This window comes from Myotis nattereri (genome assembly GCF_964212035.1).
Source record: "Myotis nattereri genome assembly, chromosome: X".
Taxonomy (NCBI): domain Eukaryota; kingdom Metazoa; phylum Chordata; class Mammalia; order Chiroptera; family Vespertilionidae; genus Myotis; species Myotis nattereri.
In genome coordinates this window covers 40,804,783-40,817,819 of record NC_138078.1, presented here as the reverse complement: position 1 = coordinate 40,817,819, position 13,037 = coordinate 40,804,783, and the positions used below count along the sequence as shown (strand labels likewise).

Sequence of the window (13,037 nt, the reverse complement as noted above, 5' to 3'; positions counted from 1 at the left end):
GGTATTCCAATCCTCTGTGACATTTTTTTTTCCATGGGAACTAATATTTTATAACTCTTCCTTCAGAACTCAGGTTGGGAGCTGAAGCAACATTACTTCTTCAGTGCCACTACCATACCTGATTCAGCTTTTTTTTTTTTTTTTTTTGCATTGTGTTTTCAGGGGATTGGCTGCCCTTACCTGGACCTGGGGCATGGGGTCTGCAGGGAGTCGGGCCCGCATCTTGGAACACCCCTGCTCTGATAACCCCCTTGTTACTTGCAACCAGCTCACCATCTTCCACACAGAAGCTGGTGACACTGGATACTTCACATGTAGCTACAAGGATGTCGCTGACATCAAGGATCCTAATGGCAAGACCAGCGTGTATGTTTACGTCAAAGGTGAGTGAGTGCCTACTGCTTTGGGACTGAAGGGTTTTGCTTTCTTTCGTGGATGTCTAGATGCATAAAACCCCAGGTAAGCTTGGAATAAGTTGGAGTGCTTTTCTGAGAACAGTAGGGCAAGAACACACCTTCTGCTTTTAAATTTTGTTAATGACATCCAGTTTTACCATTACATCCACATGCTTTACAAAGATGAAGTTCTTGATCTCTGACCCCATGAGACAAGAAAAATATGATTCATTCAAAATTCAAGTAGTTACCAGTGGTATGTGAAAGAAAGTGGCTGTGGAGAGGTAGATGCCACTGACAAGCTACAGGCAAGCTTTGTTTGATTTTCCTCTATCTCTAGATCACCAGGAAGGCTCTTAGCATTTGAATTTCCTTTCCAGAACTTCTGTGACTTGAGGCTATGGTGCTGGGTGCTGGATTATTGCTCCTTTTGGGTTATAATTTCCTCTTGAGAGCACAGTGAGTGCCTTTCAGAAACCTGTTTTTTTGGCTCCTCTTATATACCTCATCTCTCTCTGAGCCATATTTTCACTTTCTTATACATTAACTGGCAACCAATCTCTATAAAGCAGCAAGGTTGGCCCTGAAGAAGACCTAATCGCAACCCACAGTCCTTCTGGGCTTCCAAAGACACAGGTTAAGTAGGTCTAAGGGACTGTAGTATGAAGGATGAGGATGAGGAGATTCCGAAGATGGCTGCAATATAGGCAGACGCATCCCAGGTCGTGTCCCGGAGCAAATGGAGTAAGCAGCTGAAACTAATAACACCCACCACAAATTGGCGAAATTACTCAGCTGGTGAGGCGGTTTGCAGCCGGGAAGGGCAGAACTCCCCTGGAACGGTAAAAAAAACCAGGGATTTAGGCAGGAAAGTTTGCCAGACCTCTGAACCCAGAGGGTCCGAGGGAGACCGCGTGGCAGACAGCCGCGTCCCTTGGGGCAGGCACAGCCCCTGACTGGGGAAAGGAGATCCGTGGGATTCCTGGCTCCAGGGCATTTGAGATCTGGGTTCTGTGATCACGGAGGACTGAGCCTAAAGGGGACAGCCTGAAGAGCTGACCAGAGCATGCAGTGCCGGTAAGAGAAGAGTTTACAGAAACTAAGCCTTCCCCGTTTCCGCGGCTGGCGTTTGTTTGTTTGAGGATGAGGTGAAAACAGCTCTAGTCCTGATTCCACTGCTTTTTAGCACAAGTCACTAATCTCTCTGATTCTCAGCTTCCTCATCTATAAAATGAAGGCTTTTCATAAGGATTAGAGGTGATATGTATAAAACCTTTTAATGCAATGCCTTACAATTACTAGGCATTGCATAAAATATATGAAAACATTTTGTAAACTCTCGCAATGCCTTACAATTACTAGGCATTGCATAAAATATATGAAAACATTTTGTAAACTCTATGTTGTCATGCAAAAGAAATGATGAAACAACCTTCACTGCTCTATGATGAATCCCAGGGAAGAGGGGTGGTGGTGTATAGGTGGTGAAAGGGCAATGGTACAATAAATACATATCATCATCCAGGTATGTTTAAGGCTCAGGGTGCATACCAGCCTGCCAGAAGACCAGGGTGTTGACAAGGAGATAGGCTGAGACAGAAATGATGGGATAAATTTTGGGAAGCCCTAGAGTGCTAGCGTAAGGAATTAGGGCCCCATTCTTTGCTTGCCAACTCTTAATCCTCACTTCAAACTTGGATGAAGATTGAAGTCTTGTTGTCTTGAGCTCCTCACTCAGATTTGGAATTAAATATGAAGCTCTTGAGATTTGATTCAGATCACGAAGATGAAAGCTCTACTTAGAGACGTTGTTCTCCCTGAACTTCCCTTTTGTGGCCCTTTCAGAAAAGTTTATGTCCTCATTGTCCTAATTCTCACCCCCTGGACATCATGCTGCTGACCCAAATAGGGGACAATCCTATCTAATAAAAGGGTAATATGCAAATTAACCACCACTCTGTCACAAAGATGGCTGTGCCCATAGCCACAAGATGGTGGCACCCAGTCCTCTCAGTCGCGCCAGAGTCCCCCAGTCATGGGGGGGGGGGGGGCGGCCACTGAGAGTGGGCAGCATGAGCGGCCTGGCAGAATGCTTGCTTCGTCACCGCAGAGACAAAGCAAGCATTCCACCCTGGCCACGGATGGGCCTCTGGGCAGCGGGCGTGGAGGGGCCAGGCCCTGTGGAGAGCTACTGGCACACGGATTCATGCGCAGGGCTACTAGTATGAGGATAATGAGCCTCGGTATATGCAAGACCCTTCTAGGCTTGGCTTGCATTCTGAGAGCTGGAGTCTTAAAATAAATAATTACTAGGAATGAGGCTTTGGGATCTGAAATTTTAAATAGTTCTAAAATTTAAGTACAATTGGTATATAATATAACATAGGTTATATTAGTTTCAAATGTACAATATATTGATTTGACATTTACATACCTTACAATGTGATTACCCCACTAATTCTAATAATCATCTGTCACTGTGCAAAATTATCACAGTATTACTGACTATATCCACTTCCTTTTTTTCTATCCCCCACCCACTGCCTTCTGGTAACTATCCCTTTGGTCTGTTTCTAAAGGTCTGTTTTTGTTTTGTTTTGTTTGTTCCTTTGTTTTGGTTTGGATTTAGATTTCCCATATAAGTGAGACCATACCGTATTTGTTTGTCTTGCCTGACTTATTTCAGTTAGCATAATACCTTCTAGGTCCATCCAAGTTGCTACAAATGGCAAGATTTAATTCTTTTTATTGCTGTGTAATGTTCCATTGTATATCACATCTTCTTTATCCATTCATAATTTGATGGACACCAAGACTGCTTCCATATCTTAGTTATTGTAAATAATGCTGCAATGAACATAGAGGCATTTATAACTTTTTAAATTAGTGTTCTCATTATCTTTGGATATATACCAAAGAAATGTAGAGTTGCTGGATTTAATGGTATATGCACTTTTAGATTTTTTTAAAAAAATCTTTATTGTTGAAAGTATTACAGATGTCTTCTTTATTTGTGTTTTTTTTTCCATTGACCCCCTCCAACCCATACCCACCCCTCCCAAGCCTTCACCACTCTATTGCCTGTGTCTATGGGCTATTCATATATGCATATAAGTTCCCAGGTTAATCACTCCTCTCCCACTCCTTCATCCCTGACTTCCCTCTGAAATTCGTCAGTCTGTTCCATGCTTCTATGTCTCTGGTTCAATTTTATTCATCAGTTTATTTTGTTCATTAGATTCCACATATGAGTATGATCATGTGACACATATTTCTCTGACTGGCTTATTCTGCTTAGCATAATACTTTCCAGGTCCATCCAGAATGCTGCAAATGGTAAGAGTTCTTTCTTTTTTACAGCTTCATAGTATTACATCGTGTAAATGTACCACAGTTTTTTATCCACCCATCTGCTGATGGGCACTTTGGCTGCTTCCAAATCTTAGCTATGGTAAATTGTACTGCTATGAATATAGGGGTGCATACATTCTTTCTGATTGGTGTTTCTGATTTCTTAGGATATATTCCTAGAAGTGGGATCACTGGGTCAAATGAGAGTTCCTTTTTTAAATTTTTGAGGAAATTCCGTACTGTTTTCGACAGTGGCTGCACCAGTATGCATTCCTACCAGACGTATACTAGGGTTCCCTTTTCTCCAATCCTCACCAGCACTTATCATGTGTTGATTATAGCCATGATTACAAGTGTGAGGTGATACCTCATTGTCATTTTAATGTTCATCTCTCTGATGATGAGCGACTTTGAGAATTTTTTCATATGTCTCTTGGTCTTTTGCATGTCCACTTTGGAGAAGTGTCTATTTAGGTTCTTTGCTGATTTTTTAGTTGGATTGTCTTCCTTTTGTTAAGTTGTATGAGTTCCCTACATATTTTGGAAATTAACCCCTTATGGGATGTATCATTGGCAAATATGTTCTCCCACACAGTGGGCTCTCTTTTCATTTTGTTGATGTTGTCTTTTGCTGTGTAGAAGCTTTTTATTTTGATGTAGTCCCATTTGTTTATTTTCTCCTTAGTTTCCTTTGCCCCAGGAGATGTATTGGTAAAGATAATGCTATGAGAGATGTCAGACTTTGCTGCCTATTGTTTCTTCTATGATTTTTATGGTTTCACGACTTACATTTAAGTCTTTTATGCATGTTGAATTTATTCTTGTGTATGGTGTAAGTTGTTGGCCTAGTTTCCTTTTTTTTTTTTTTTGCATGTGCCTGTCCAATTTTCCCAACACCATTTATTGAAGAGACCATCTTGACTACATTGGATGCTCTTGCCTCCTTTGTCACATTTTCACTGAACATAACAGCATGGTTCGATAGCTGGTGTTACTGTTCTGTTCCATTGATCTATATGCCTGATCTTGTGCCAGTACCAGGCTGTTTTTAGTACATTGGCTTTATAGTATAAATTGTTATCTGGTATTGTGATTCCTCCAAATTTGTTCTTTCTCAAGATGGCTATGGCTATTCCAAGTCTTTTGTGGTTCCCTATAAATTTTTATAGTGTTTGTTCCAGATCTGTAAAATATGCCATTGGTATTTCAATAGGGATTTCATTGAATCTATAGATTGCATTGGGTAGTTTGGACATTTTAATGATGTTGATTCTACCAATCCATGAACAGGGTGTATTCTTCCATTTGATTATATCTTGCTCTAGCTTTTTTTTTCAATGTCCTATAGTTTTCAGAGTACAGGTTTTTACCTCCTTGGTTAAGTTTATACCTAAGTATCTTAACTTTTTTGTTGCAGTGGTAAATGGGATTGTTTTTATAGTTTCTCTTTCTGAGAGTTCATTATTTGTATATAAAAATGCCATAGATTTCTGGATGTTAATTTTGTAGCCTGGTACATGCCAAATTCATTTATTAAATCTAGTAGTTTTTTATGGAGTCTTTAGGATTTTCTAAGTACATATCATGTCATCTGCGAATAATGACAGTTTTACTCCCTCCTTTCCAATTTGAATGCCTTTTCTTTTCTTCTTCTTGTCTGATCCTTGTGGCTAGGACTTTCAGTACTGTGTTGAACAAAAGTGGTTATAGTGAGCATTCCTATCTTGTTCCTCTTCTTAGGGGCAATGGTTTTAGTTTTTGCCCATTGAGTATGATGTTGTCTGTAGGTTTGCCATTTATGGCTTTTATTATGTTGTGGTATGATCCTTCTATTCCCACTTTGCTGAGAGTTTTCCCCCCTATTTATTTATATTGATTGATTGGTTGATTTTTTTTTTTTTTGCTGTGAGTTTTTACCAAAAACGGGGTGTTGGATTTTGTAGAATGCTTTTTCTGCATCAATTGATATGATCATGTGATTTTTGTCTTGGAATCTGTTTATGTGATGTCTCACATTTATTGATTTGTGAATATTTACCAACCTTGCATCCCTAGAATAAATCCTACTCGGTCATGGTGTATGATCTTTTTCATGTATTGCTGGATTCGGTTTACTAATATTTTGTTGAGCAGTTTAGTAACTATGTTCATTAGGGATATTGGCCTGTAATTATCTTTTTGGTGTCTTTATCTGGTTTTGGAATTAAGATAATGCTGATCTCATAAAAAAGAGGTTGGAAATGTTTCTTCCTCTTGAATTCTTTGAAATAGTTTGAGGAGAATAGGTGTTAGTTCTTATTTGAATGTTTGATAAAACTCCCTTATGAGGCAAGTGGCCTTGTTCTCCACCTTTTTCCTTTTGGTTCTGCTGATGCTGCCCGGCTCTCATCAGCCTCTGGCCTGCTCTCTCCTTGAGACCCAGCACCATGTCTTCAATTAAATTGCAGAGTTCTGATGGAGAGATATTTGAAGTTGATGTTGAAATTGCCAAACAATCTGTGACTATCAAGACCATGTTAGAAGATTTGGGAATGGATGATGAAGGCGATGATGACCCAGTTCCTCTACCAAATGTTAATGCAGCAATATTAAAAAAGGTCATTCAGTGATGCACCCACCACAAGGATGACCCTCCTCCTCCTGAGGATGATGAAAACAAAGAAAAGCGAACAGATGATATTTCTGTTTGGGACCAAGAATTCTTCAGAGTTGACCAAGGAACACTATTTGAACTAATTCTGGCTGCAAACTATTTAGACATCAAAGGTTTGCTTGATGTTACATGCAAGACTGTTGCCAATATGATCAAGGGGAAAACCCCTGAAGAGATTCGAAAGACCTTCAATGTAAAAAAATGACTTTACGGAATAAGAGGAAGCCCAGGTATGCAAAGAGAACCAGTGGTGTGAAGAGAAGTGAAAAGTTGTGCCTGACACTGTAGCACTGTAAGGATTGTTCCAAATACTAGTTGCACTGCTCTGTTTATAATTGTTAATATTAGACAAACAGTAGACAAATTCAGCAGCAAATCAATTGTATTAGCAGAATATTGTCTTCATTGCATGTGTAGTTTGGGTACAGATTCCAAACCTATGGCTGAGTTTCTTCCAGTATGATCAAAATATCTTTTCTTTGCTCTGAATAAAACTGAATTGTGGGTTCTCTATAGAAAGTGGCATTTTGGGCTTTCCCTCTCTTTGCAAAGCGATTTCTGCCTAGTTTATTGTCCAGTTAACTTTAGTTTAGTGACTTTTCAAAAGTTGGCATTGTAAATAAAACAACTTGCAAAAGTTTTCTGAAATAGAAAAAAAAAACAAAAACACACAAAAAAACTCCCTTATGAAACTGTCCGGACCAGGGCTTTTGTTTGTTGGAAGTTTTTTGTTGTTGTTGGTTTTTTGTTTGTTTGTTTTTTCTGCTTCAGTTTCATCAGTAGTTATCAGCCTATTCAGCTTTCTGATTCTTCCTGATTGAATTTTGGAAGATTGTATTTTTCTAAGAAAATGTCCATTTCATACAGGTTGTCCAGTTTGTTGGAATATAGTTGCTCAGAGTATTTATTTTACGAACCTTTGTATTTCTGTGGGGTCAGTTGTTACTTCACCTCTTTTGTTTCTGATTTTATTTATTCCTCTCTGTTTCTTGGTGAGCCTGGTGAGAGTTTTTATTTTTAGGTAGGCCTGTAGTGCTATGAACTTCCCTCTCAGGACTGTTTTCACGTGTCACATAGATTTGGGGTTGTATATTCATTGGTTTCCAGGATATATTTTATTTCTTCCTTGATCTCTTTGGTAATCCATTGTTTAGTAGCATGCTATTTATCATCCATGTGTTTGAATATTTTGAGTGTTTTTTATTGTAGATAATTTCTAATTTCATGCCATTGTGATCTGAGAAGATGCTTGATATAATATCAATTTTCTTGAACTTGTAGAGACTTAGTTTGTGTCCTAACAAGTGCTCTATCTTTGAAAATACCCCATGTGCACTTGAGAAGAATGTATATTCTATCTTTTTGGGGTGAAATGTTCTGGAGATTTCAATTAATTCCATCTGATATAGTATGTCATTTATGATTGCTGTTTCCTTGTTGATTTTTTGTCTAGAAGATGTATCCAGTGGTGTCAGTGGGGTGTTAAAGTGTCATACTATGATTGTATTGCTGTCGGTCTCTCCCTTGAAATCCTCTGAAAATTTTTTATATATTGTGGATGTTCCTATGTTGGATGCATATATGATTACCAGAGTTCTTTTCTCCTGTTTTCTCTATCCCATTAGTGTTATGAAGTTGCCTTCATTGTCTCTTCTTATGGCTATCACTTTGAAGTCTATTTTGTCACATATGAGTATTGCTACCCCAACTTTTTTCATTTCTATTTGCCTGGAAAAATTTTTTCCATTACTTCAATTTCATTCTGTTTGAGTCCTTTGTTCTGATATGGGTCTCTTGTAGACAGCACATACCATATATGGGTCATGCTTTCTTATCCATTCAGCTACCTTATGTCTTTTGATTGGAGGATTTAAGCCATTTACATTTATGGTTATTATTGATAGATACATAATTATTGCCAGTCTTATTCTTCATGTTTATGTTCTTTTCTTTCTCTTTATTTCTTTTTTCTTAAAATAGTCCTTTTAGCATTTCTTGCAGTGCTGGTTTGGTGGTAATAAATTCTTTTAACCTTTTTTTCTTGTCTGTGAAGCTCTTTATTTCACCTTTGATTTTGAATGCTAGCTTTGCTGGATAGAGTTGTCTTGGACTCAGTCTCTAGGTTTTAATTACTTCATGCTATTCCCTTCTGAACTTTAGTATTTCTATTGAGAAGTCAGCTTACAGTCTAACGGGGACTCCCTTGTAGGTAACTTTTTGTCTCTCTCCTATGGCCTTTAAGGGTCTTTCTTTGTCTTTAATGTTTGTCATTTTAATTATGATATGCCTAGCAGTGGGTCTTTTGGGGTTCATCTTGATCAAAACTCTCTGTGTTTCCTGAAGTTGAGTGACTTTTTCGTTCACCAGGTTAGGGAAATTTTCTGCCATTATTTCTTCTAACAAGTTCTCTATTCCTTCCTCAGATTCTGTTCCTTCTGGTACCCCTATAACGCCAATGTTGTTACATTTCATATTTTCCAAAACTTGCCTTAGGCTCTCCTTCTGCTCTTTATTTTTTTTTCCATTTGCTGCTCTGAATTGGTATGCTTATTTTTTTAATACCTTGTCTTCTAATTCATTGATTCGGTCCTCAGCTTCTTTTAGTATACTTTTGAACCCTTCCATGGTGTTCTTTATTTCAGCTATGTCATCCATAATTTCCAATTGGTTCTTATGTATTGTTTCAAGCTATCATTTCATATTGGTATAGCGCTCTTAATTAAGACCCTTATAATTCTCATTTAGTTGCTTATAGTTCTCAGTGAATTGTTTGAGCAGCCTTATTACCATTAGTCCAAATTCTTTATCTGACAAATTTTTTACCTCCATTTTATTTTGTTCATTATCTGCTGATGCCTCCTTTTCTCTCAGTTGAGGGTTTTTATTTGTCTCCCCATTTTTTCCTGTTCCTTTGTTTTTGTTTCCATGTATTAGATCAAACTGCTATGCCTCTCAGATTTTGTGGGGTGTACTTATGCAGTATGGGTTTTGTGGGACCCAGTGTGTAGTATCTTAGATCTCCTGACCGGGGTGCTCTAGAAAAGCCCCATACTTGAGTTATTTGTGTGCTCCTGTTGTAGTTGGCTCTTGAATATTATTGTCCCATTCATGGATGGAGTCTCTTCTCCAGCTGCCTGACTATGTGGCTCACCCCCGACCACATCATGTGAGCTGTTGTGGAGGTGCTGACTGAATGGAACAAAATATAACACAACAAAACACAAAACAGAAGAAACTCAACAAAACATATGCAAGACCCCTACAGCACCAACAAAATAACTACCATAGAAGAGAGAAAACCAAGAAAGAGAAATGAGAGCAAGAATGGTAGAAAAAAGAAAGAAAGGAAAACTATGAGGAGAAAACAAAACAGAACAAAAAACCCCCCAAAAATACAAAAAACAAAAAAAACAAAAAAGGAGGATGGACTATGTAGATGCAAAATTGAAATAAAGAAAATAAGAATAAAGAATTAGAGGAATAGAGGGAGGAAAACAGTTTAAAATAAAGGAGGGATAAAAGAAATGAAAAGACAAGAAAAAACTTTTTTGAAAAGGAAAATAGAGGAAAAAGCAGATGGACCTAAAATACAAAAAGAGAGAGAGAGAGAGAGAGAGAGAGAGAGAGAGAGAGAGAGAGAGAGAGAGAGAGAGAGAAAGGATGAGAAAAGAGAAAAAGAAAAGAGATAAAAAAATGAGTAATGGGGAAAAAAAGGTGAGTATGAAAAGGGAAGAGGAAAATTAGATATATGAACAAAACAACAGAGACTAGAAGAAAACAAATCAATAAAGCAGATAGATAAGATAAATTGTAAAAGGGGAAAAAGTGAAAAACGAAAAGAAAAAAAAGGGAGGGGAAAAAAGAGAAAAAAGAGGCAAACAAAGTAAAGTAGCATTCATTTCAGCCCAGTTTACTACCCCATGGGAGCTTGCTTTGGATTCCATTCTTCTGTCCTTTCTGCCAATTCTGGGCTTCCTGTTAGTTACTTAGGTGCTAAGTACTGTCAGGTACTATCTTTTGGCTTTTAGCAACCTGCTTGAAGCTCCAAGCTATGCAGTGATCCACCATTTGTGTCTGTGTCCAAATGCCTTGGCTGTAAGCAGGAGAGGCCAATCTGCCCTGTAAAGGGGTTTGTTATCAGCATGGGGCCCAGGGCTTGATTAGCAAACTTCCTTGGTTCCCACCCAGGCTCTGCCTCTGCCCACCTTTGCCTGCTAGCCAGCTATCAAACTTAATCACTCAAAAGTCTGTTTCTGAAAGTGCTGTAAGTGGGGAAGGTGCTGTTTAGCTTTCAGGGAATGTGGTGAGTGTGTTTCTTTGTCCCAGAGCTACTCCTTCATGAGTGGCCCAAAGTATTACTCTGCCCACGACTGGAAAGAGATCCTTGTATGGAGACCAGTGGGATTTGCAGGAAACCTGGAGTTTTATCATCTCTCCCATGTGGGTAAAGTAGGAGTCTGGTTCCCAGGATAGTGGGGCAGAAGATGCCCCTTCCCCAATCCAGTCACTGAGGGATTCCCAAGATTGTTTAAACCTGTAGGCTTGGCCTCTGCTTTTGTTTCCTCTGAAGAGGTCAAAATGCAGGATGTGACATACAGGACCCCTGATGGTGGGACAGGCTGCATCACTAGGGCATGGGTTTTTTTTTTCTTCTCCTGCCCTGCAGTTTCTGGGAGCGGCCAGCTCCTCTCAGGAAAAATGGCCATTTCGGTTTGGGGACCGATGACCAAATGTTCCTGCCTACTGTTTTTCAAAGTCACCCCACCCCAATGCTCCCCATTCCAGCCTCTCTTTAGGCACCTCAAGTCCGCGCCTCCCTCCCTGCACCAAAGCCTTGGATAAGTAGCTGCAAATGAAAATTCCTGTGCTCTGGGTTAAAATCAACAACAACAACAAAACACAAACAAATCAAAACAAAACAAAACAAAAAAATGGAACTGCTTTCCCTCTGACAGGCTCCAGTCTACCAGCTTCAGGCCTGCAGCTTTTTGCTGCTGGATGTTACGTGGGTCATGCTTGGGGCTATGAAGCCCAGCCTGGGTTGCGAGCCTCTGTCTTTGAGAGGGAATACACTTCTCATAGCCCAATACTTCCTTCTCTCTCTTCTCTCTCTCTCTCTCCCTGCCCCGCGGCCCTTAAGAGCTTGTCAGCTCATCTCTTGTCCTCGCCTTTCCTTTCCTACCCATCTCCATGTGTTTTCTATACTTTGATATATGTCTTCTTCTCAGCTGGACCTCAGTTGGTAAATTCAGGTGAATGTTCTCCAATTAGTTGCATTTACAGTCTGACCCTGGGATGAGGTGCATGACAGGTCTGCCCATATGGCCACCATTTATTTTTTCTCTCTCTGCTTTTAGTATTTATTTTTGTTGTTGTTGTTAGATGCAGTGGATGTAAAACTTTTATTATGGTGTATATTTCTTTTTCTTGAGATTTTAAAATATTCTTTATTGTTTAAAGTATTACATATAGTAATACATATGTCTCCTTTATCCCCCAGTGACCTCTCCCCGGCCACCCCCAACTCCCAGCACATGCCTTCACTCCCTACTGTCTGTATCCATTGTTTATGCTAATATGCATGCATACAAGTCCTTTAGTTGATCTCTTACCCCAGCCGTGGGCAAACTACAGCCCGCGGGCCGGATCTGGCCCATTTGAAATGAATCAAACTATTGAAAAAAAAGACCATACCCATTTATGTAATGATGTTTACTTTGAATTTATATTAGTTCACACAAACACTCCATCCATGCTTTTGTTTCGGCCCTCCGGTCCAGTTTAAGAACCCATTGTGGCCCTCGAGTCAAAAAGTTTGCCCACCCCTGTCTTACCCCCACCCCTCCCCTGACTTCCCTCTGAAGTTTGACGGTCTGCTCAATGCTTTTCTGTCTCTGGATCTATTTATGTTCATCAGATAATCCTATCTAATAAAAGAGAAACATGGTAATTAGCCGTACATCCGCTACCCTTCCCATTGGCTAATCAGCAAGATATGCAAATTGACTGCCAACCAAGATGGCGGCAGCAGCCAGGCAACTGAGAACAGGAGGCTTGGTTTCCCCAGCGATGGAGGAAGCCAAGGTTCCCCGCCTGCGGCTGCGGGGCTCTGAACTCCTGAAGCAACAGCTCCAAAAGATACAATGTTTCAATTATAGAAGCTAAAAGATGGCGGTTAATTTGCATACTCAGGCTCCAAGAGGTGGAGTGAAGCTAAACAGCCCTGAAGCCGCAGAGCAGAGAGGCCTCACTGCCCGGGGATCGGCAGAGCCAGGAGGCCTCAGGGCCCGGGGATCGGCAGAGCCGGGGGGCGTCCCGGCCCCGGGATCAGCAGAGCCCAGAGGCCTCCCAGCCCGGGATCAGCAGAGCCGAGAAGCGTCCTGGCCCCGGGATCAGCGGAGCCCAGAGGCCTCAGGGGCCCGGGATCAGTGGAGCCGAGAGGCCTCAGGGCCCGAGGATCAGCAGAGCCCAGAGGCCTCAGGGCCCCGGGATCAGCGGAGCCTGATGGAAGCCCTGTGTGTTTATGCACCCTGAAGGTGCAGAGGTCCCGTCCTAGGCAGAGGCCAATGGGGAAACTTCCAACTCCAAGAAGCAGCCTGGGGGCTGGAAGGCGTCTCCTCTGACCACAGTTCTGGAGT

The 13,037-nt window shown here is 40.6% G+C and overlaps 1 protein-coding gene and 1 pseudogene across 2 annotated transcripts in view; both read left to right on the top strand.

The window, feature by feature from the left end:
• LOC308510763 (vascular endothelial growth factor receptor kdr-like) overlaps window positions 1–13,037 on the top strand; it is a 435,828-nt gene that overhangs the window by 109,052 nt on the left and 313,739 nt on the right. Inside the window, exon 3 of the mRNA XM_081080791.1 lies at window positions 163–383. Coding sequence (XP_080936917.1) covers window positions 163–383 — 221 coding nt within the window. The remainder of the gene's footprint in view (window positions 1–162; window positions 384–13,037) is intronic.
• On the top strand, window positions 6,141–6,665 carry LOC308510768 (S-phase kinase-associated protein 1-like; annotated as a pseudogene). The gene has a single exon. The product of its transcript is annotated as an S-phase kinase-associated protein 1-like (transcript).